General features: G+C 32.2%; 1 protein-coding gene across 10 annotated transcripts in view; it reads left to right on the top strand.

The window, feature by feature from the left end:
• Positions 1-26,702, top strand: part of LOC123692144 (SH3 and multiple ankyrin repeat domains protein 3) — a 156,323-nt gene that overhangs the window by 49,081 nt on the left and 80,540 nt on the right. For 8 of the 10 annotated variants that reach the window (XM_045636829.1, XM_045636828.1, XM_045636835.1 and 5 more), the window contains 2 exons: positions 15,925-16,078; positions 24,158-24,175. In XM_045636829.1, the coding sequence (XP_045492785.1) occupies positions 15,938-16,078; positions 24,158-24,175 (159 nt within the window). In that variant the 5' untranslated portion in view covers positions 15,925-15,937. The remainder of the gene's footprint in view (positions 1-15,924; positions 16,079-24,157; positions 24,176-26,702) is intronic. The other 2 variants (XM_045636834.1, XM_045636830.1) reach the window with 1 other exon arrangement.

Below are 26,702 nucleotides of genomic sequence, written 5' to 3'. Positions count from 1 at the left end.
ACATAACCGTGAACAGAATCTACCTGTATGGAGATTATTCAAGTCGAACCGGATCATATCAAATCCAGATTTAGATGTCCACGTCTTATCAATGTTTCTACTTAAATAGTTATACCGATTTAGCTCTGTCGATACATGATTATCTAAAAAGCATGAAAATGACTATTTATCTACTGGATTACTCTTATCTGATATCCAGTGGTATAATCGCTGATAAAGCGGAGTTTAATACAGTGAATTTTATCAATATCATTAAAATTCCTACTATGGAAGTTCTTGATAACATTTTATGTCAGGGTTGTAAAATTACACCAGTTTATTGCCAAAATATGTCTAATAATAAAGCTAGTAGATTAGTAGTTAATCTGATAGATATTAAATTTCATTAACTACTAGCTTCCGCCCACGACTTTGTACGTGCACCCCTGTTTTTCCCAGTTCCCGCAAGAATTTCGGGAAATCCTTTCTTAGGGGACGCCTATATTATGACATCTACCTGCATGCCAAATTTCAGCCCAATACGTCCAGTGGTTTGGGCTGTGCGTTGATAGATCACTATATCAGTCACCTTTGAGTTTTATATATATAGATTGATTAAGGCCGCCTTAATATTAATCTGTTGTAACAATAATGTTATTGCTTTGTATAGCCAAATGTTAAAACCGATAGTTATTTAGTGATCACTCAAGGACTACTACGGAAGATGCGGTTAAAAGTCTTGCCTGACATAAATAACGCACTGCCATCAAATCAAATTATAGCCTGTTGAGCTGTTTTCCATCGTCATTAATCCGTGGTCTGACCGCAAAGAACAGTCAACTTGATAGCCTTAAACCAATACTAGTGTTACCAAGAACAGACCATTTCGAGCCGTTTATAATGGCCGTTACGGTAAATTGGGTGTACCAAGTTTGCGGTACACTTCATTAGATGCTAGCACGTACTGACCCACTGAGTGTGCCATAAATCACATTGTTACGTCAGCAGTGGATAGCCTGATTGAATTTGGTATAATCTACTCTCGGCCTGGTATACACTAATCATGTTAACAAATTAGTGACATGCGGAGTATTGAAACAGTCAACTAATGGGTAGTTTTCACATGGGTATATTGATGTCTTGTAATCTTATCATTGTGTAATCTATTGATTTGCGAATGATAATCGAAAGACATGAGAATTTGTTTGTCTGAATGTTAAATCATTACAAGTATTACACCGCTACTGTCCGTTACACATTACATACCTAGTTATTATTATTATTGTACAAAATACAAATAGCCAATTATTGATGTTGATTAGCCATGTATGTTAATTTCCCAACTATGTGACATTCATGAACCAGTTTGTTAAAGGGAAATTCAAGTATTAACTAATCCAAAAGACGCAGAAACACATACGTCGAATTTCGCTCGTCGTAAATCCATTGCCTTTTACAAACTCTGGTATATTTTGGAAATTGGTTCCGGCCCGTTGCCATGATTTTTTGTGACATTAATCTGACGTCGCCCAAAGCTCTAAATTGAATTTAGAAATCCTGTACAGCGAAGCTTTCACGCTTTTTGAACCTAAAATAATAATTTTATAGTGGAACTAGGTGTATCAAATTATTTTTTTTATTTTTATTGAGAGGTATGTTTTTCGATTATATGTATTGTTTATAGGCACACAATTCACAATAATGTCAAGTTTAATAAGGAAATTACAAAATTATAAAGGGATAGACCATATAGTTACGGTCTATACTCAAATAATAAATATCAAACTCTTATACGATTGTTTATCGAAGAGAGAATTGTAGACTTTTATCTAATTGTGTTATCTTCGCCAACAAAAAACACTTAGTAGGCGTATATTATGAGGCTCTAAAGAGGTGACGTTTGAAATCGAACACACCATTTGTTAACATGCAAAAAAACCTCATTAAAATACAATATGGTATAAAAACGCGGTTATAAATAAAAGGTAAAAAAATATGGGTTCAATATATAAACCTACCTACTTAAATTAGGCAAAAACAACTTTGCCGAAGATTTATCTCATTTATCATTCATTACATTTATTTTCCATAGACTCTATTAATGGTTCTTTTTATTTGCAACCTTCTCGTATATTGTTAATAATAATTATTTCTATCGAGTTCTATAGTGCCATTGAGGCTATTTTAATTATCTAAAACATCCACAAAAAGTTATGAATTTGTGCGATAGCGGCTTAAGAATATGTTTAGATAGGTAGATACAATGTACATGCTATTGACATTGAATATATATAATAATTATGGATGTAAAAGCTATCGGTTGACAGAATTAACATGAAATAAACGTAAGTAATTGATTATGGAGAATGCAAAACGGGAACATGTCGAATTTGATTTGTCAATAGAAAGTTGTTCCGAAAATTCGTACGCAAATTCTACTAAATTGAAAGTATTGTCGAGTTTGTTTGTTCGAGAGCTTAATCCATCACAGATAATTTATTATGGTTAAGCCTGTTGCTATGAGTAATTCCCTCTACCTAGTGATATTTTGAGTAATTCCCTCTAGTGATATTTTTTAATCAATTTATTTGAAGTGCATGCTCTTGCGAACCACGCTCTATTTAATTATGATGTGATGTAAGGAAGAAGGAATTTTAAATGTTATCAAGACTGTTTATAAAAAATTTAGTACGATTATCCTGGTTGTATTCTAAGGAAGGCAAAACCTGGTTGTATTCAAAGCTAAGGGCTTGAAGTATTGAGTATTCAGAATATTCAATGGATGCTTGTTGGTGATTAAATTCAATATGCCTAAAGTTTAACAATAAAAATTGATTTGCTTAAAATTTTCAACAATATGAAACGGATGAATGCTACAGTAGATACTTATAATAGTACATTGAAATCTTTCGCATTACGTACATTTTTATATAATCAAGCTAACTTTAGAACATCTGACTTGTTCAGCAAATCAATGAACAATACTCACAATTTAGAGATCCGTATCACGATATTGGATACGAAGTGATCTACGGAACGAGGCAAATTGTCAAAGTGCATTAGACGGCTGAATGAATTGAGGTTTGTGTAACGGTCTGGTATACGGCTAATTGTTTGTTGAATGCGCAATAGGTTTTGATTTTTCTGACGTTTAACAGCATGCTAGTTTAAATGTTGTCGACAAGTGCTGTTTTTAACCGACTTCAAAAAAAGGAGGAGGTTATCAATTCGGCCGGTAAATTTTTTTATGTATGTACACCGATTACTCCGAGGTTTCTGAACCGATTTACGTGATTCTTTTTTTGTTCGATGCGAGATGGTGTCTATTGATAGGCCCAGTAGTTTTTATTTTATGAGCATTTTTGTCTGTAGGTATTTTTAAATTTTGCAAGTGCAAGTTTGAAGTCGGTTGTTTTTAACGCAGTTATCACTTGTTAGAAGTTAAATACAGCGCACTAATAATCTACGGCATGCAAAACAATAAAATTAATATCAAGATGTAACTTGCCAAAGTATTAAGATTACTTGATATGTGAAATACACTGCACATCTTATTAGAACTTCCGATGACGTTTACAAACGATACTACTTATACCATGCAAATCCTATTAAATACCTACCAACTATTAGCGCAGATCTGATTAGGTGTCATGTGATTTCAATAGAATTTGTAACCAGAGATTATGTTGTTACTTGACATGATAATTATCTAATCCTTTTAGGATCTAAGTGTCCCATCACACACAGTATAATTTTCTGTAAACTACAATTAACATTGGTAACCTAATCATCCATATATATATAGACACTACCTGTGCCCCGCGGTCTTACCAGCATAACTCCGCTTCTATTGGTCTTCCTCGACATATGGTCTATCTAACACCGAAATAATTTTTCAAATCGGACCAGTAGTTCCTGAGATCAACACGTTCAAACAAACAAACAAACTCTTTAGCTTCTTAATAATATAAATATATTAGTAACTATAGATAGTCACAGAGCTGCCACGTCGGATACAGAGTTAAAATTTCAAAGTAACCGTACCCACCGTCCAGTGAAACCTTAGAGTCGTTACCACCCGACACCGGTCCACCCACGAGACAATTGAGAAGCTATGAAACACGCGAATTACTTTTGTTGAATAATGCTTAGAAATCGAAGTTCATAGCGGATGTAATGCGCATTTTATTCATTGTAAATTGTAATGTTTGTGCATGGTGCTTCGAAGTCTGCGCAGAACACGGAGATAAAATAAAAAATATATTGAAATCATTTGATCGCTATGGCCACTGGTTAGGCGTCGCCACGGTACGGAGGAAGACGCAGGTTCGAATCCCGTCTACATGATTGACTTTTTTCATATATTCATATGCGCATTTAAATATTATGAAGAAGAAGAACAACATAATTTTTATTAAAAGCATTATTAGACGTGATTACTGATAATCCCGAATGGTAACTAAATCCACCTAACTTCTGCTAGAAAATCAACATAAACCATAACATAAATTAAAAGATACAGATCAGCACTTAAAGGAAACGTTTTAACTTAGCGAAAGAGAATTCTTTCCAACAGCTACTTTTGTATAAATCGCACGAAAAAGTACTGTTAAAAGGAAATTAAATCCACGCTATTAATTTAAAAAGAAACTTTATGCCACGCTCATTAGTTCCCCATTGTGCTATTAGCTTCGCTGATTGTATAGCCATAGCTAAGGACAGATATTAGGTATCAAATAAAGTAAATGAATTTATTAAAGTGTACCAAGAAGGTGATGTCAGCCGTATAAGGTATTTGGGTTAATTTATGATTTAAATTTATTTGGTTTAGAGTCCATTTTTGCGTAGGAAGTCAAGACCTTCTCTACTTAGCCTTACATAGGGGTGATGGAAGTTTACATATAATAAGCTTGAATACATTTATTCACATTAAACATAAACAAGAATAACCTTGTACATATATTTTTATTTTATCAACAGTAAAATATTGACTTGTCTAATGTCCGTATAAACATATTTGATAAGTTAAGCAGCGTAAATCTATGCGCAATACTAATCTTGCAATGAAAATAAAATACAGTTCGGAATAGACTCTGCAAGCTCGAAATTATGAAATATTGTAAGTAGGTTCTTACCTACATTGAAATCACTAACGAGTACGACTTGAAATAAATATCACCTATAAATAATTTACTTACATAACAACGTTCTTATTTTTATTAACCTGTTCCTATTAAGAAACCTATGGCATTGGCAATTCAGTCCTTGAGAGATGTTGTAATCTATTTTCTTCTTTGTAAGAATCTCGAAGCAAAATCTTCTAAAGTGTAAAATTCTCATCACCTTGACAAACATAAGTTCATTAGCAGGAAGGTTCGTTGACCCGATCGGCTCGTCACAATTCAATTTATGTACGAATACTTAGTTCGCTCTGAGTTTTTGTCACAACGAACAGTCGAGTGGGGAAGTGAACTATGTAAATATTTTTAACTTATATCAAATTTTCGGAATATGTTGGCAAATAAATTATTTCGTTCGTATCGGAAATTCACATGCCTTTTTCTTATCTATTTTGCTTATGTTCACTGCCACATTTTTTATGATAACCGCATACAAGAGAGGCTGAAAAAAAATTTCTATTGCAGATAATTAATGCGAAAGACAGATTTCAGCAGTGATTAGCTACTTTCACTAATAACTGCAAATTATTTTTCCCAGTAAAGGTACTGATCAGCACTTAAAGGACTTATTTCATAGTTTTTTTTTTATCCACAAAATATTTAAATTAATTATTCATTATCATCCTATCAAGTGCTTTTAAGTATAACACGTTAATACACTTATAACTATTTGATAAAATATTTAACACATTCTTTACACGAATGTCCTTCGGCGCAAATCAAAGTACCTTTTGTCTACGATTTAATTTTTTATCAACTTTATATCTACGTGCTACAGTATCTCTTCTTAGGCCGTCTTATTATTATGTTGTGTCATGAAATGACGCATAGGCTCTATTGGCTATGTGCGAAGTGGGTGGTAGGGAACGGCAAATCGACCGTAACGCACGACGTGGCAGAAATGTGAATTAATTCTGGGCTGTCATGTGTCAAATGTCAAATTGGTTTATTTTCATAACTTCCTTTATAATTTTAAGTAAAAACATAAAAATTAGCGATATGGGTCATAGTACATGCTGTGTCGTAAATTGTAAAACAATGGGAAAAACAGTTCCTGCGAGTTTAATCATTTCCAACATCAAAGTGGACATTACAGCAAAGACAAAAATGGATAGGTAGCTGCTGTGAAGAGAAAAACATATTTTTCACCAGGAAGAAAATCGCTAGGTATAATATACACACTCACTTTTTACACCTATCACTTTTTATATCTTATCATCTAGTTGACATTAGTTGAAATGATTTGACAGATGACAAGTCCTGAATAGTTGCGGCCACTAGGGGCGCTGTCATCGCGCACACAACGAATAGAAACCTTATTTTTATATTTTCCAATCAGAGCAATATTTGACTTTTTCATACGGATAAGAAAATCTATAGCTACTACTTGTAGTATGTATCAAGCATTGAAAATAAATTGAACAATAAATAATTATAAACATTGCTTTGCTACCGCCGACCGCCCGCGGCGTCTACGGTTGAATAATCAAAACACAATGAAACGAAACTTATCTGTCAGTCGTTCCAAAAATTTGACTCAAGTTAATACTTTTTATTTAACTATATTTTTCTTATACAGAATCATAAACATTTTTTAGAAAAATTTCTCCTGAATTATACCCTTACTAGGTTTAATAAAGTTTTTTTTTTATCAAAGATCAAACTGCGTACAGATTGCGTATTTGTTTTCACGAAATTTTTGTGATAATTTACGCTCCAAGTACCTACTTATGATAAGACAAGTGGTTCGCTCATTGACAACGATTGTGATAAGATAATAGTTATTAAATTGATATTAACTTAAATTATTCATACTATCGTAGTACGTTTGATACGCATTTCAAGATTGTAGCTATAAATAATAATAATAAATATGCCATAAAATTGACGACATATTTAATGTCATTTAGAAACACAGAAAAAGTATAATTTTAGACAGCACTTTATGTATTACCTTGTGTATTACAATTGAATGTTTTTTTCGTTTAATTTACCTAACTCTTTTCGGTCAAGGCTACACATTCTATAATAATTAAAATGTAATTTCCATAATTCCAACTACTGTCCTAAACAAATAATTATTTAATTCTGTACGTTCCAAGTGCGATACAATAAATCATAAGCAATCGATGCAATTAAAACACACGTAATAGCAGGGCCTAATTATTAAAACCCACAATTATAATTACTATTGCAACCGATAATACCGTGTTTTGTATTAGCTCTATTGTTAGCGAATACAGCTGGGCTGAGCAAGGCCGGTCCTCTCACACGTGTATCAGATAGTTATGAATCGAAAATTATCGTAATATGTAGATTATAGATATAGGCTTATAATGAAGGTACAGATTCAATTATGATTTACAAGTTCTGATCGTAGCTATGGCCTAGATACCTTTAAAAGTGTTAGTTTTAATAGTACTACCGTGGGATCCATCGTTATAGATGCTGCCTGTGTATCAAACGGATAGAAGCTTTTATGTATTTATTTATAACACTTTATTGCACAAACTGAATTATGACAACAAGTGATAACTGCGTTAAAAACAACCGACTTCAAACTTGCACTTGCAAAATTTACAAATACCTACAGACAAAAATGCTCATAAAATAAAAACTACTGGGCCTATCCGAATAAAATTTTTATGGGACCAATTCGACACCATCCCGCATCGAACAAAAAAAGAATCACGTAAATCGGTTCAGAAACCTCGGAGTAATCGGTGTACATACATAAAAAAAAAAAAAAAAAAAAATATACCGGCCGAATTGATAACCTCCTCCTTTTTTTTGAAGTCGGTTAAAAATAACATTAATACAAAAGAAATGCATATCTTGGTTATATGTATAACGCGAATTCTTCAGCAGTTATTATTATAATATCTACGTAACAATAGCAGTCTTACTCCAGTTACACATAAACCCTAGAAACAACAAACATCACAAATAAAGCTTTTAACCTGAGTTGTATTCGCTTAAAACCTTATAATTATTAATTCTGAAAATGTACTTAAACATGAATCAAACCACACAGTTTCAACATTCAACGCCCAAACTCCAAGTCCATTAAAGTTGGTTCGTAATAACGGAAAGTTTATTTAAAACAATGATGTTTCCCATTTAGCGTACGACTGTTAATTGGTGACATAATTCAGTCGCTTTACAACATTTGTTTACTTTAAGTTATGAATTTTTATTGAAAAATGAGTAAAGCGATTGTAATTGAATGAAACGAATTTTTATTTCAAACACACACACACATACTCACAAACTTTCACATTTATAATATTAGTAGGATTTGTACTTGCACCACGCATATCAAAAAATAGAGTATAGTTTATATATATCAATGAATTGAGTTTCCACGCAAAATATCACATACATTAGATTAAAATTTAATATGACGATGAAAGCTCTCAGACGTGGCTGGGTCTTCGCTATAAATTTCTTGATACTATACAGCGACTTTTAAATGTAATCAATATTCAAATAACATTACAAAGTGCATGCATTCATAATATGCTAAATACATGCATGTCATGTAAATTGATGTAATTTGCTTCCACGTTTCACAACACGCCAAGTTCAAGTTTTCCATCAACAAGGATGAGATCATTTAACATTATATATGACTTAATAATCCATATCTTTTAATCTTTTTGTTTGTATTCTGAAATCATACATTTTATGGCTGTGTACAAGGATAATGCATGCTAATACAATCGTGAATCTTGTGTATTTTGAGTAATTTTACCAACGTTCCGAAAGATGAGACTCCAAATTCGTAGAGTATTTTATTTCATAATATAATTTAACAAGATATTTCTGAGAAATCGGCAGCACTCGTGTAGGTAAATAACTAAATCTTCGAAAAACACGCAATCAATCATAAAATTTTTATAAATTATTTTAATTAAATTAGCATCAGCAGAATAGAAAATCAATCGAAAATTATTCTTAATAAGTTCATCCGCTATTAACTGTAATTTTATTCAAATATCCAAATCAACATGTTTAAATCAATCTTCATTCTTCATTCACACTCTAAGTTACACCGATGCTCAAGATTTCCACACCGTACCTTTCTATTTAACTTCTCAATTGACACATAGAATTTACACTCCTTATGCAACCGGGATGTATTCACAGCTTTAATGTGAGAAATGTTAAATATTTATACGTACCGTGCATACGTCATATATTGTACTGAAAAGGGTGTATAATCTGTGCGAATAACTTTAATCTTGTATTATACTTGTGTGTTATCTGTGCGTCAATGAGTATTGTTCGAATTTTGAATGTTTCGAATGTTTGGTTAATCTGTGGTGGCGGGAAATTGCGAATAAGAAAAAGTTTCTTCTGTTTTTTTTTACAGTCATACAAAAATATTCTCGATTTGTTTTGATTTAAACGAAGCATTGTATTGATATTAGTGTTACACAATTTATTATTGACGATTGAAATAGTAGGTAAGTATTTTAATAAAAGTTTTAATAATGTCAGTCAAACAGTCTCTATGTTTTTAATATTTTTGACGCAAATATGAAAGTTTGATACCAGCATTGGTTATGTACCTCGGGAAATATTTGCATTGCTAACGATGCGAAGTCACGAAACAGGTCATCATAACAAATTGTTAGAGCAGAAGTTAAACTAGATCGGTTATTAGACTTTAGTGGCAGTGCAGTCTAAATAATATGTTGATTTTATTTATAGTATAACGGTGTTGCATAATACTGGAAGAAGATTTATTAAAAGCTCTGACTATTTAAATATTAGATATATTTGGCATTATTATTTATAGTTTTGTTTCTAGTAAGTCGTAACATTAGATTAAGTACCTATGAGGCTTGGCCGCCGAAGCTGTGGTAAGAATTCCACATGCACTCTTTTCCTCCAAAAGAGAAGAGAGGATCTTTTGAAGATTTCCTCCCCGTTACCAAACAAAAAAGATTAAGTAGGTATGAGCTATTACAGGTCCTACGTACCTACTTAGCAAACATTAGCACATGTAATTATCATAATAAGTATCATTAAAGGCAAAAACATTTACATTTAAATAAATGTCAACGAAAAAATGATTTTGAAGAAAAATATGCAAAAAAATCTTTAATCACAAGAATGATTTTGCCCTTTTAAAAATGAATGTCGAATACTTGATACCAGTAGTGGCGCTTGAGTGCGAAAATCTAAAATGCCAACGCAGATAAAATGCAAAAACGAATATGTAGCGACACCTCGCTCTGAATCGCGCAAGCGAAATGTTTCGCTACAGAGCCTATATATACAACTTTCCAACATCATCCATCGGGGCCTTCACGGCCGGCCAGTCGAGTTGACTGGTCGAGGATCCTCCCTTTTTCGATGGAGGAATTCCACCTTCCTTCCTCCACAGTGGTGACCCCTGACAGTTCACAACTCCTTCTGTCCATCCATGATGTCCATGCCCTATCCCTTCCCCACCTACGATCACCGCCCGCCAGCCAGCGCACTCGGCTTCAAATGGAGTCCTGTCCACTACCATGTGCGATCGCGCATGCTTGGTCAGCTCCACAGCCATCCTCACTGCACGCACTCCGACTCACTGGAGCATTACACGCAGCATCACCGCACTCAGTTCCGACTCACCGTGAACTAGCGGCTTCCTGTTCCGACTCACTGGAACATACCTGGCACTGGCAAGGCAATTCGTACTACGACCTCCGGTCTCGGAGGGGAGTCCTGTAGCGACACCTCGCTCTGAATCGCGCAAGCGAAATGTTTCGCTACAGAGCCTATATATACAACTTTCCAACATCATCCATCGGGGCCTTCACGGCCGGCCAGTCGAGTTGACTGGTCGAGGATCCTCCCTTTTTCGATGGAGGAATTCCACCTTCCTTCCTCCACAAATATTTTTAGTATGTAAATATCAGATATATTAAGTAGGTATAACCTCTCATATTTGCGAAATTAATCGCATGTTAAAATTGCGAAAGCAAATGTGCTTGTCTATAATGTTATGAACTTTAAACGGCTGATTAAACTTGGATGAAATTGGAAGTAAAAAATAAGCTACGGGAATATTTTGAATGTCATTATATTTTTGAAGTATAAGTACGTATTTTATTTATACGAGATCGTGAGCTGGGGCTGAAAGCTAGTTAATAATTTATATACAAAAAGAAGCAGTAAACGACTGAGCTAACAAAAATTGCGAATATGAAGTATGCTTCATATTCGCAATTTTCTCAGCCTCAACAGTCAGCGGTATGTGACACGCCTAAATCAAGCTCAACCCAACATTTTTTGACTATAAATCCTCGTCAAACAATTTTATCAAAATTGCCATTGCAATTTATATGCAAAGGAAATAAAATAATATTTTGTAGAGAACATTGTTTGCCTATTTCCTCTTGGGTCTTGTTATATAAATTTGAATAAGCTACGGGATATTTCCATAAACCAGAAAAAAATAGGCAGTCGTAAATCTTAACACTTTCGCTTTAAAAGTGTTCTCAATTTCGGTTTAAACAATCGATACTAATAAATCAAATTGTCCCTTTGTAGCAGTCAACACTCAACAGCTTTTGTTGAAGGTACCCACTATGCAAATTGCATAAGAAAGTGTGTGAGGTATCTTAGTGCTACATTGTATTATAATTAAGTCTGCTTACTTGCTCAACGTACTTCAGAAGCTGATAACTATTTTAAAAAGTAACATGGATGCTTTTATTTTGGAAAAAGGGCGAAAAATAATTTAGAAAAGGGGCAAACAAATTTATACTTTTTGTGGACAAAGCCGCGTGCTAGTAGTACATCCATCTAATATTATACGAGCGATATAACTATATGCGAAAGTTTGTTCGGGAACTTTTCGGTTCTTTGAAAACGCGGGCGAAGCCGCGGGCGGAAATCTAGTTATAAATAAATCACCATTATGATGAATCAATGTGAACATTAGTTCACATGCTAAATCCACTTGTTACCAGCTACTTGAAAATTGATAAATCACGTTTCACGTAGCGTGTTGGGAACAATAAGTGATAATACCAGTATTATGTTCTGTTTAACGAGTAAATCATTTGTTTGTTTTTTGTATAGGTTTATTATCAGGTAATTTGTCATCTTTTTCATTTTAAAGATGTATATTATATATTAGCTTTGACGTCATGTGAATTTTATATTTATTTTGAGCGCTTTGCCTGCAAATTTAAACGCTTAACTATTTATTGCTTAAAAGTTTAAACCACTGGTTTTTATACTTGAAAAAGTTTACGAAGATATATACCTAGTACCTACTAGAAATGATGATGATTCAAAAATTATGACGAAACAATATTTTGTAAAAAAAAACGAAGCATCATGAATCCTGTTGCATTGTCATGATCTATATGACTGTGGACTTGTATACAATAGTGAATATAATGTCTCATATCTTAAAACTTAAACTTATCTCATAAAACCACTCTGATTATAATAATTATACTCCTTTCTCTCCATAAGAGAAATAAATAAAAATCAATCCATTTACCTCATATTACCGCCACGGCCATTCTGAATGTCCACTGAAGGTCGCTAACTGCATACCGCTCGGGCCCGCTCTGACGTATTTTAACATTTAAGTAGTAACATTTAGGTATCATTAAATCTTAATATATCTCGCATTTCCATAATGCCATATAAATAGTGTTGATTAAATTTATTAATATATTTAAGACCTGCCCGTGTTTCGCTTAGTTAAGGATCCTATTAAGTATTAACAATGCGTTGAAATGTAGAGAAATAATAATTGTTTCGTATCTACTAGCAATTTCTTCGAATTCAAAACTGTCATTAATTGTCATGTGGATACATTTTTTTTAACTAACAAAACTACGCAAAGACTGACCCAGTATTCATTTAGGTACAGTTGGTTTTTTTTTCGATATCTAACGACTTTAGATTAATCTAAATTATAAATTAAAGATACGATGATCATATTATAATTCGTGATTAAAATATAATTCCTTTTTTAATTGCTCTTAATAATGGACGTACAAACGTACAATCTAGAAAATGAAGAAATTAATGTACAGATAGTAAACCACATAATACTATGTTATCAGTAAATATAGATATGTTTGACCGTTACAATAATATGTTATCAATTTTCTCACTACTATCATGCGTGACCCTAATTGTTCAAATCAATTTGTCATTATTTCATATTTTATCTTAACGTGTCCTAAATTGCTTTTTTTATTAATTGTAACAGCAATTAATCTTACATTGAATTTGTTTTCGAAAACTCATCATTATTACATTTGTATGACATTGTGAGTGAAAGTTTCATTAACGGAAAAACCTAGGACCTAAATTATTTTTATCACTCTCTTAAAATTAATAATTAGAAAAGCATTTGTTATGATGTTTGTGTCAATTTCTTCTTAGCTTCATTAACATTTTGGAATAACTTGAGTCATAATTATTTTAACGGCCGCTACTACGTTTAACAAATAGTGCATAAATAGGTACAATATAAGCAATTAGTATTATTCCAAAGAAACCTAATCAAACATTTCTGTAACAAGACGACAATTCCACAAAATTTGACGATAAAAGTTTGTAAGCAGAAACTTTCTTATCAGTTAACGCGAGAATTTCGGTATCACTAGAGACGCTTAGATATGTTGGCTTATCTTTATAGTGTATGTACAGATTATAGCATACCCTAGTTACGCAACCATGAAAGCATTTTTTGAAGTGAAACTTCTTTATCGGGGTTGGAAAAAAAATGTAGTGTAACATTTTTTTCGTTACGCGTGACATTTTTCTGTTACGCGCCATCTTTTTCTTATCCCTACCACGCGTGATTCGACGTATTTCTGTAAAGTTGCATATAATTTATTTTTGAAAAATAAGGCCATAAAGAAGTTTCACTTCTTACGTGTGTACACTAGTACTCGCACACATTTTTTTTTTATATAAAACAGTTGAATTAACATCAGATTCACCCCAGGGTTTATTCTAATGGTATCCATACAGGTGAAAAGTAGCCTGTGTGTAATTTAAATATATGTAATTTAAATATCTGTTTTGCCAATTATTTTCAACCGCTTTTATGTGAAAGAGTAATAAACATGTATCAAAATTGTGTGTTTGTAACACTAAATAACGGGATACTTTTAATAGTTTAGTTTACGTTAGAATTTTTTTACGTTATTGAGCTTATCTTATTTTCTAATTGACTTCAATAATATTCATTGCGTATTAGATATACATATATGTAATAAAACAAAGAAACAAATATAAGTATCAACATAAGAAGTAACAAAAAATATTATTGTACATACGTTTTTCCTGTGTTAATATGTAATTATACCTATTTTGGTAGCGGTAATAAGATATAAACAACTATCGGAACTTTATCATATATATCATTAAGGTATAAAATTACTTTGTATCAAAATATCTATAAACTATAGATAATAATATTCCGTTGATAATAATGTAATCGATTTCACTAATTGGGTAAGTTGTGGGCTGATATAATGTTGAGAAAAACATTTCTGTATATTCCTTCAAAAACAAAATTATCTCTAATATACCTATACCATAATTAGATGTAAGTAATAGGATTTTTATTTTAAATGAATGAAAGAAATAATCACCTTATTTTAATTTGTGATTCAAAAACAAATGAGAAGTAACTCTGTGAAAGCGGCACGCACCTACGTAGAGTTTTTACCATGTAAAAATTATATGAATACGAAAAACCATAGTCTTTTACCCCTTATCAATTATTGTAACCTTGACTTTTTATAAAGACTATAAAACAGGTATATTAAATTGATTTTCAAGCCATTTACAGTTCGATGTTTATATTTCCATATATTAATAAGTTTGATATTCATTATTTACCTTTTAGCTAAAAATTGCTACTAATTGATGAATTAGGTAAGCTCAAATTTTTAATTTATTCTATGGTCAAATTTACAAGATGTTCGATGTGAAAATATCAATTTGAACCTCTAATGAAATCACTTTGTCTTGCGAATATATAATACGAAAGATAAAATGAATGCAATTGAATAAACCCAACACAAAGTCTATTTATGCCTACATTTCACCTAATAAAACAATTCTGTATTAAGATATTGTACTTTTATTAGCTACATTGAATTACCGGTTACATCCAATATATCTCGCACGCTATTTCGTTTGATTTATAGCTTCGTTCGCAAGTCGTCGCCATGTTTAATTTACTATCGCGATTGTTTCTAGAAGCACTATGGCGCCACTGCCTCTTGAATTCCTAATATTACTAGTATAGTATTATATCTGTGGTACCTTCATGGAACCGGACGCTACACCCTTGCATGGAATAAATATTTCTGTTCTCGGGAATAAAACTTTATGGAAATTACAAATAGATGTAGAATAACAATAGTTTTAGTTATATTGATTATTTTCTTGCTTAGACTTCCACAGACGTTTTAATTCGATTTTCAGTAAAGTTTTGCGCTAGAAGCAGTACAAACTCATCATATAGGGTTCAAGAAAATTTGAAGGTTTTGAATATCATCAGGCCCTTATTATAAAGCAAGAATGACAGAACGTATATATGACTGAAGAGTTAAACACAATGCATGGCTCCTTATATAATATTTTATATACAGTATAAAAAGAGTTTATTTGGGCTTGTACTGAGCATTCTCCTCGATATCCTACAAACATCCAATATCAAGTCTGCCAAAGAACAATGAACCTTACACCCCGTTCTTACCGCCCAATTTCCTTGCAGATGGCGTAAAGTAATGGAGGGCGAGTGCTCGGAGGAGGGCTGGCTGCTGGTGCGGGTGCACGTGCCCGAGCTGAACGTGCAGAAGAGCCTGCAGTTCTCGCGCGACCAGCTCGTGTGGGACGTCAAGCAGCAGTGCCTCGCCGCCTTGCCTAAGGTCAGTACTTACTCTTAATAGCCATTGGTGTTGTAAGCCAATTGCTTCTTTTAATATATCCTGCTTTTGTCAAACTTTGTGCGTGCAATAAAGAGTATAGTGCAATAATGTCAAATTAATACGTAACTAGTGACTGATTAAACAAATAAGAATGCTATTTTTACCACACCCGTTTATTTTCATAAGATACCGTCACGATACTCACTATAAGTATAAAACGATGCTCTGAAGTTGTATTCACAATTATCCGAATTACCCGACATCCGGAATTACCCTAATGCACTATATATAAATAAATAAATAAGCAGTAGGTATATGTATTAAGTTTTAGTACGCCTTGGTCTCGTGAGAAGTTTCAATTGATAATAGTTTAGCAGCCTCACCGCTGATCGGTAGTGTAGGTCTATTACAACATGTTACGTTATTTTTAAGCAATTCTTAATTACACATAAATATTTTGAGCTTTATGAAAATTAAATCGATTATTTTTTGTTATGCTTAAGATAAAAAATAGAAGAATAAACAGATGCATAATATGAATATAAACCACACAAAATTTGAGAGAGCACGAGTCTTATACTACAAGAATATCGGTGTATAAACGTAAACACGTAGTATTACTGGAGAAACAATAAACACAGTTTAATTCTATATCATTACTCTCGACTTTACGAGTCGCAAAGATAAACGAAACTCAGTTAACAGTCTATTTATCTATCGCTTCATATCTCCTTAATTATTTCATTTCCATCTCGCTATTGTTTTTCAGTATTTATCCCGATCTCGCATTTCATCTTGTTCTCATTTACTTACACAGAGAAAAGTATTACTTCAGAGTTATAATTGTGACGTTTTACGCCATTCCTCTGGTTTGCGTTTTTGTTTTTAAGCTTTTGTTTAAAGCTCTTAAGTGGACTATAATATTGTACTTACTCCCTCGTGTCGACATAAAAATGTTTAACGTGAAACTGTAACACTTTTGTAGTGTTTTCGTATATTTTCGTTCACTTAGCACAGAATGCAACGGGAATAATTATTTAGGGCAACCAAATTTGACATAAAATTTTTTCAACTATACCTACTTAATTGAATCATATTTCATTATTTATCATAGGCTTTACTAATCTTAATAATAGTATGTGTGTGTGTGCTTGTAAGTTTTAACCCGTGTTAAAAAATCAATTTAGTTTTTAATCCCCCATAACAAATTGATTATACAAAAAAACAACTAAATTGTTAATCTTTTTAATATAGCTATAAGTAACTGGAAAAAAGAATTAACAGTAATTCTCTCAACACAAGTAAAATGCTCAGCAATATCACAAACGAAATCGCAATGTCGCTTTGGACGGCCGCTCGGATCGGTATGCAATTAACTCTGCAGTGGGTTATCACACCGTCGCTGCTGACCTAGTTCTGTATAAGGTCTCGTTTGTACGTCTTACACGCCGGCCACGTGCAAGCGGTGTGAGTGGCGGCTGGTAAGGGAATTTATGGGGGGCGATGTATGTATGACTAAGAGAATAGAGAAGACTAGTATTTTTGTCTATTTGTTATAGTGGAGTCAATACAGAGTTTCCTAGGTTTTAATATCCCGTAATTGGGGGAGATTCTAATTATAGTGCTTATTTGACCGATGTGTTTTAATTTTTAGTACCTTACACTCGTATTCGCAACGTTAGATGCACTTTGAATGTGTTGCTTAAATATAGGTTAAATAAAAAAAAAAAAAAAAAAAAAATATATCTTTATTGAGTACAAAAATTAATACAGTACAATTACAGTGTGGCTCTGTCTTCCTAGCTAGGAAAATCCTGTGTTAAGGAAGACAGTTCCTTCCCATAGAACATGTTCAGTACAAAACAAAGATTACATTAAAAAAAAAAAAATCAGAGAAAGTAAAAAAAACATATAATAAATACAGCTGCGCGTTTACAAGCTTTTACAAGTAAATAAAGTGCAATACAGAGCGCAGATCGCCATTGCTAACTTGTAAGAGTTGTAAGTTGTATTTCTTATAGTTATAGACCAATATAACGCACGTGGAGATGCTTAGTCCAGTCCATTTTATTAAGAAAAGTTTAAGTTAAGCTTAAAGAAATTTGCTGCAAAAATTTGCACTAAAATTTAAATATTACGAAGCAAGAAACTAGAAAACATATTTTTTCTACTCATGTGGTTTCACCATGTTCTGTATTTATGGTTCTTCACACCATATAGGTACATCTAGATTCCTTTAATCATTTGAATATTACTCAGATACGCCGTATTACATAAAGCTCCCGAGCTATCTCTCATCTGATTATAATCAACTTTACGACCAATTCTGGTTGAAGTTCGGTTCTAACGAAATGTTAATGAAGTTATTTACATAATAATATGTCGACGATCACCTTTAGATTTGTTCGCGGAATAAAGTTTTAATTTATTTGGCGCATTATCTGCGGGTCCATAAATTATTTTTAATCTTATTCTCTCGCAGATAAGGAATAAAATATGATGCGATCATTTTGCATTTTACTGTTGCTGAAGTAGTTACTTACAAATGTATTTACGTTGATGAAAAGTTTAATTGATTTGATTCTTGAACTTTAGTACTAAATTATATTGCTAGTGCTTGTCTGTTTATCTTTATGCTGAATTTGATAGAACTAGTAACGTAATAACTATTTAGTAATGTGTTGTAGATACTAAGAAAGAAAGAAAGAAAAAAAGCTTTATTGCCAACAAAAACTTAGATTATCTTAACTTAAAAAGTAAACATATATTAGGCAATCGGAACAGACTCAGCCATGCTGTGGGCTTACACCCGAACAGCGCTGATTTTCAGTCTGCCCGTGTATTTTTCCGAGGTCCTACATTTATATAAATACTAATAATAAAATTACATCTATAACTGTTCCTATCACTAAATGTAAAAATTTATAAATACGTCTGCTTATTGTGTACATTATATATTCATATAAATACTATAAAATAAACAATATTATTATACTTAACTACATTAATACTAGGATATACCTACATAGTCCAAGCTTTTATATTCACAAACTTTAATCTTTTAATTAAAACCCTAACATTACTCAATTAACTATTTGTTTAATCACATTTCAATAACTTAATCTGAACAAATGGAATATAATCAATACCAATGAATTGCAAATACTCTGTGGTCTATTCCCTTGTGTTAGTCTAATGACTAATCCCTATTACACTTGGACCGAAGTGTAATCTATGATGGATCTTATGAATATGCTTTTGATGTTTTCCTTATTGATCTACTAAGTGAATGTTTTGATAGACCTCTATGAGTTATATTACATTAATTGTTTACCTGATTGGTTATATACTTGATGATATATTGTTTATATTAGAAAAGGAACAAGATGTCCCTTTTCTACTTTTTACAGATAAGTAAGGTGAAGTAAAAATAAGATAAGTAATTGGCTAGGTACTTAGTAATATTGACTGTTGTTAACTGTTACAAAAATGCCTTATTAATTTTTTTATGTGTAGGTTTTAATAAACGGCGTAATTGGACCAATTCAGAAATCTTGTCTCATTACTAGTTTAATTAAGAAAATATCATGTAACTTGTTTTTCTGATAGGCTATTAATATCAGATTGCTTATATCCAGTCCATAAATAGCGCTTGATAAATCAATAAAATACCCAAGAAATGTTTGCTTCTGTATCATAAAGCAAAGGGATTAAGTTTGTTATTTTCAATAGCCCTTATCCATGGCCCACGCGACTGTAGGCGGGACAACGCCGACGACAGCCGTAAATCGCAATAAACTCTTAGGCTTGATATACACGAAAGGTGTAAATGCTTCTTTTGTAGCTACATTAATAAAGAGACACGGGGATAACTTAATGTAACATTACACAAGCCTCCACATTCGTAGTTCGTGTTTTTTTTATTTTACATAGGTGGTAAAAATTTACACTTGTGTGGATATTTTTACAACTATCTACCCGCAGCCACGCTTGGTGTAAAAAAACTATTCAAACATAGAATCGTTCTATTATTAATAACTTATTAAATTAACTATGTAGGTCAAGTTTTATATTAATATGATTTATACATATAAACATAATTTTGTGAGCTTTTTCTTTCATTATAAGATAATCACTGTAAAATGTTTCCAAATATATACTTAAATTCATTCTAAATCAGGAAACAGAAATGTTTGAAAAATACCTGTACCTTTATAAACATCTATTGTAACGTTTGTAAACATTGCTAATGGACTGTCATTGAAAATAAACATTTACATTTCTCGCAATCTTTACAATAATATTTACATTTTAATTAAGTAAATTTTTTATCGGTAGTGTTTTTCTTGCAATATTTATAACAATGTTTACAAATTAACTACGTAAATATTATATATCTTTTTACAACAACGCGTCTTATAATTAAGTCTTTATTTTATAATCTTTTAATTTGATAAAACGCTCCGTATAGGGAAGCCTTTTAGTTATAAAAGCTGCATTATAACATCATCTATCCAATGCTGTCGACAGCTATGCAGTATGCTGTGTAATGCTCATGCGTATTTTGGTTTTTGCTAATGCATCCTGATAGATAGATGATAAATGGATAAACTACGTTAAATTGAAGCTAATTGTTTTATGAAAAAGTTGACTGATTGAAATTAATAAATTTCCCAAACTCGGAAGTAATTCTTCGTAACAAGGCTCACAATAAAAATGTGTGCGTGTACTAGTGTACACACGTAAGAAGTGAAACTTTTTTATGACCTTATTTTTCAAAAAATAATTTACTATATGTAACTTTACAGAAATACGTCGAATCACGCGTGGTAGGGATAAGAAAAAGATGGCGCGTAACGGAAAAATGTAACGCGTAACGAAAAAATGTTACACTAAATTTTTTTTCAACCCCGATAAAGAAGTTTCACTGCAAAAACAATCTTCAGAATTCCTTAATATTTGCAAATATGTTCAACAATATAAATTAATTTTATTTGTACGTACGTGTTGCTTAATTGTAGGTACATTATTCAACATTACATTGTTGTTTAATTTGTGAAGGAATTACAAGTTTCAAAATGTTGTCCGTGGGTAGTGGGCGATAATTACTTGACTTGTTATTAAATATTAGGTATATTTCTGTATATTTTATCTCATCCGATTGACAATAAATACTGGGATGTTTAAATAATATTGGCAAAACTTCGGAATGTATGTACCTCCTACCCATATTATTAATCATAAATGAACAAAGAACCTATTAAAGTTACCCATAAATACGTAGGTAATGTTAGAAACCTTATCAAGTCTGAAAAAATTTAATCAAACAATAGTCAAATATCTACTTATCATATATGTACTTTTAATCTTTGGAATTTTGTTATTTTTACACATTTTTACACTTAATGTCCATGTAAGCTCTCAAGTATTTCTTTATCAATCGTGTTAATATTTAATTATCGTATTTCTAAATATTTCAATTAAATCGCCTTGTTGTTTTTGTAATTACAAATACATATTTATTTTGTCGCTATGCCTTTATTTATCAACGATGTATTCTAGATATTATGTATAATACAAATAAAATGAATCCATGTTTATTGGTTACGGCAATACGCGTGAATGGGTGGACCGATTTCGATAATTCTTTTTTATAATATTCTTCGAAGTAAGAGGATGGTTCTTATGGAGAGAAAACGTAAACACGGGCGACACCGGGGTGAACCGCTAGTTATATTTTTTTTATTTATGAAGCTAATTGTTCCATTTTCAATTAATTGAAACAACCCGCTGATTATTACTTTATAAATCTATACAATGCATACCTCCGTAATTAAAAGTCTTGTTCCATTTTTCCTGATAAATTATGAATAGATTTATGCCAATTAATAATTTATTTCCACCTAGCCTACTGGCCTAGTTGCGACGACACAGTGATTCGAAAATGCTTCTTCGTATCAATAGAATTTTTCTCATTATATTATACTTCTTATAGTAATTACTGAGTAGAATGTTCGTCCACTTCCTTCGTACAGTGAATGCTTGACCGTAGTACCGAGTCCTTAGTTGTATTTCGCGATACTAACCAAAATTGTAACACATGTACAAGTATGATGCATCTACCACAAGGAAACACGACATTTCTCTATCTCTAGTAGTAGTAATGTCGATTCTTAAAAGTACATTCAAGCTCCAGCACCTGTAATAAAGAAAGAAGGAGACACGATATTTCACAAACTTGTAGACGAATGTAGATTTTCTCGTTAGTACATCCAACCTCCAGAAACACATATAATAAGAAAGATGCACATAAAAACCCAGCACTCTAACCATACTACACAGGAAGCGCTTCCCAACCACCTATTTATTTCTTATTTGATTTCTTCCAGGAAAAATCAAACACTAGACCGGTTCAACCGTTATCTAATTCTTCAAGCATGGCCGATGGTCACACCGATCACTAACTGTAGTGTGTGTGGGAAATTAATACATACAATGAGAGTACTAGATATACATATTGAGATTTACAGTTATGTGTTAACTCCGAAAAAAGTATTAGTTGAATGTTCTCTCGAAGTCTTGTAGAAAGTGCAAGTTTAATTCTGCCACGTAAGCGTAAATAATTAATCCATACTTATTTTTTATTATTATAATATTATAGCTGAGAAGTTTGTTTGTTTTTTTTTGAACGCGCTGATATTAGGAACTACTGGACCGATTTGAAAAATTCGTTCGGGTTTAGTAAGTCCATTTATCAAGAAAGGCTTATATAGGCTATATATAAGTCACGCTAAGACCAACAGGAGCAGAGCACTGTGGGTGAAACTGCGAAGCACAGCTAGTATTATACTAATTGCTGCATGAAATTTCCTGGTTAAAGTCAGGACAAAAAATTATAATTGTTCGTAAAATTATCTACTACATAAAACTTTATGTTTAAAATGATCTTCCTGATTGCCTTCGGTCTTTATTATAATTTTTTTGCATTTTCATTATTCTTCCATCTTCCTTACTCTTTTTGATGTTCTATTTAATTTAGTTGAAGGTACTTACATTTATTAAACTAACAGAGGATTTTAATAATTTTTTTCTCTCGATTTTCAAAACTATATTATGTACTGTTTTTACAAAGATAAAAAAATTGATTATGAATCACCCTTCAAAAATAAAATAACACACACAAATAACTTTCATCACAGGTATTTGAATTGAAATTTATTTTTTAATTTAAAATACTCACATAAAGCAAAACATTTTAACATTCCATGATTTATGTTATACAGCACAAAACCTTCAAAGTTCAAATAAGCCTCGCATGGGGATGCTCCGTTGTACAAGAATTTTGCATTAGACCATAGCACTGTAGAGTGGTTTCGACGGTGTTTGTTAAAACCATTCCCGTACTATTTATTAACTTATAGTAGGTACGTATAGAATATCTAAGATAGTTTATATAGTTTGGAATTCAAAGGACGAACAACTTTTTAAAATCATTATTTGGTTATAATTAGAGAACATTTTAACCATATATAAGCACTGGTTTCAACGGTGTTTGTATGTTTGTAAACCATTCCTATACTTTTACCTTTGTATACGTTATATAATTAAACTTTGTACTTTGTGCAATTCAAAATATGAACAGCCTTAAAGCATAATTTCGACACTATGCGAAAAATGTACTATCATTTTCTCATTATTAATATATAAGTTTAATTAAACTTATAATTAATCCTATTATGTGTACTTATTATCTGTTATGTATTTAATATTATTATGTAGGTTTTACCACGTGTGTGTCGGTTGATACACCTATATAAGAGTGTATGTGTTTTTTCTCTTATATAAATGGGTATGACTGAACTTCCAATATATCTGTTAGAAATATAGGAATGAAAATATTGCCACTATTGATATTACTCTTAAGTTTCGTTTAGATTAGAACTAAATTTGTGAATCATTAAATAATAACAAAGTAACCAATTAAAACTAACCTTAAATTATATATAATTTTACAATTTATGTATAAATAACGATTAATATATGTATGTATATTGTTTCCGGTGGTGATTGGACCAACAGGTGGCCACTTGGTACCGGGTATGTGACTTAATTAACCCTAGCCTGCATGCATCAGCGATTTACTAGGAATGTCCGCATGTACCTATGGCTTCTCTTGAGGAATGTGTTGAAATTAGCTTGGAAAGTAGGGCAGAGGGTATAGAAGAAAAACCTTTCAGGATAGTTTGATATAAATGCAAATAACTTCGCTGTTTTGTGAATTATAATTTTGAATTATTGGAAAATAGATAACTTCACGGGGATTTTGGTAGTAAATTTAGAAAATTTTTTTTTTTTCATTTAAGAGAAACTATGACAAAAATACTATCTACATAAAATATATCAATGTAGAACAATTTCCAAGTCTAGATGCAAGGAAAGTACTTTCAAGTTTGCACTTTTTATCAAAGAAATGAACATGCGGGTCACCTGATTAACACTCGCACCTCTTTTTGCAGTTGCTATATCTATCTCTCTTCTTTGTGTGCGATAGACAAGGATAGAAGCACTATGTATGCATTTTTTAAGACTTTATATGTCAGTAAACAACACATTTCTTTAGAAGCCAAGCATGCAACGCCGCGATTATACCGGTGGTTCCTTCCTATCACTTCTATTTCTTTATGTTCGTATTTATGTGTATTAGTATATGTGTTATGTTAAATTATATTCTATGTGTAAATATTATATTATTTTGTCTTAATAAATGAACCTTTTAAGACTATATTCTGAGAATGAATGTGTAACCTCAATACATGCATTTATTTTTATAAGGTTTATGGAATTAATCTTCGACATAAGTTCCTACCAAATTCGCTTTTACCCTCACCGTACCCTAACCTAATTTGCTTTTTGATTATTTAATAATAAAATATTAAAATTCTCTTAATATTTTGACATGTTCTGTTTATTTTGTGATACAATTCACAAATCTCCATTACACGACAGTGTATTATAACGATACATCACAACACAAGACAACGAATTAATAATGTAACATTCAGAGTAGACCAGAGCATTTGGTACCCTAATATTGCCTCGTTAATATTTGATTCCCCAGTGTACCTAATACGATGTTCTTACTTGCTGGCTGCTGCTCATTGATTCCCTTATGGTGTGTACTAGCAAGCTATGTTAATTTCGTCTTGTATGTCTGTTCCATTCCTTCGCAATGAGCAACCATTGTCCAAATATACAAGAGCATGATTATTCTACAACATAATAGATTGGTCTATTTGTATATTTTGTTAATGTAATCGATGTTTTATGTAAACTTACGCATTTAATATTTTGTGATACTGGAGACAAGCGTTTTTAATCTGGACTGCATGCGAAGAACAAAATACATAGTAAGTGCTGGAAAAAATGCTAAACAATAATCTATCACTTTGAAAATGTGCAGTAACACAAGCTTCATTTCCTATGTCCTCAATAGTATTAGAACTCGATAATATTATTATTCTCCTCTTCAAACATATAAAACAATAATACGCATGCATAATCCTTCAACTCTTCCGCGTTCACAGCTCACTTAGCCATCACCACAGCCCAGTTAAGGCTCGATAGGCATCCAGGCTCGTCCTAGATCCAAGAATAGCCCTCCATTACATTACAACGGCCTCACGGCACTCACAGTACTCACTTTGTAATTTCAGCGAGTTACAATCTACGTATTCATATAAAAACGTCAGCGACATGACCCAATTTTGGAGGGTTTTGTTTTAAAACTCGGTGTTTCTGTGCACAGCTTCCGTTCTGGTTTCGTGTAACTGTTATAGCTTAATTGGTTTTTGACGGGAACGTTTTTTTATAGCCCACTCCGTCGATGTGCAACTACCAAAATATAAGTAATGTTTGCATCAATGCCTGTAAATTGTATTTAACAGTAACACATAGGTAATTAGGTATAAATATAAATAATATACATTTATAAAGAATAGAAAAAAAATCGATCGCGAGGCGGGACTTGACAATCCAGTCGACAATCCGGGGCCGATACCTGACCAACTCGGCCACCCGTGATCCCGCCAGAAATATTTTTATTCCATTTCAATGCCATAAAACCAAAAATATCAAATTCATCAAATATACATTATATTTGTGCACCTGTAATTTACCTCTGCGTATTTAAAAATTCCTCGATAATATAAAATGTATACCTATCATAATATATCTTGACATACATAATAAACCCCTAACTAACTCTAAAGAAAATGTTCCGCGAAACACACACAAGGTCGACTGAACTTCACGGAGGCTGCTCCGAAACACAATATGTGTATTACTTCTTGTATTACTTTCATCATATTACTTTAATACGGTGTATAGAAATCGATATCAACTACTGTTAAGCTTACTTCGAGGCTTTGAACGGGAAATTAAAATATTATAAATAAAATATTTATTTCAAGGGTATGTTGATGGTTATTAAGTTACAACTGCAGTTTTAATAGAAAACATATTAATTTGAACGTAAGTACGTTATACTGTTATACTGTTAATGTTACGTACGTAAGTACGTACATAAGTATGTATACGTATATTTCTTTATGTTACGTAAAGGCCA

Source organism: Colias croceus, chromosome 5 (assembly GCF_905220415.1).
Source record: "Colias croceus chromosome 5, ilColCroc2.1".
Classification (NCBI taxonomy): Eukaryota; Metazoa; Arthropoda; class Insecta; order Lepidoptera; family Pieridae; genus Colias; species Colias croceus.
This window is presented reverse-complemented; position numbering and strand designations above follow the sequence as displayed.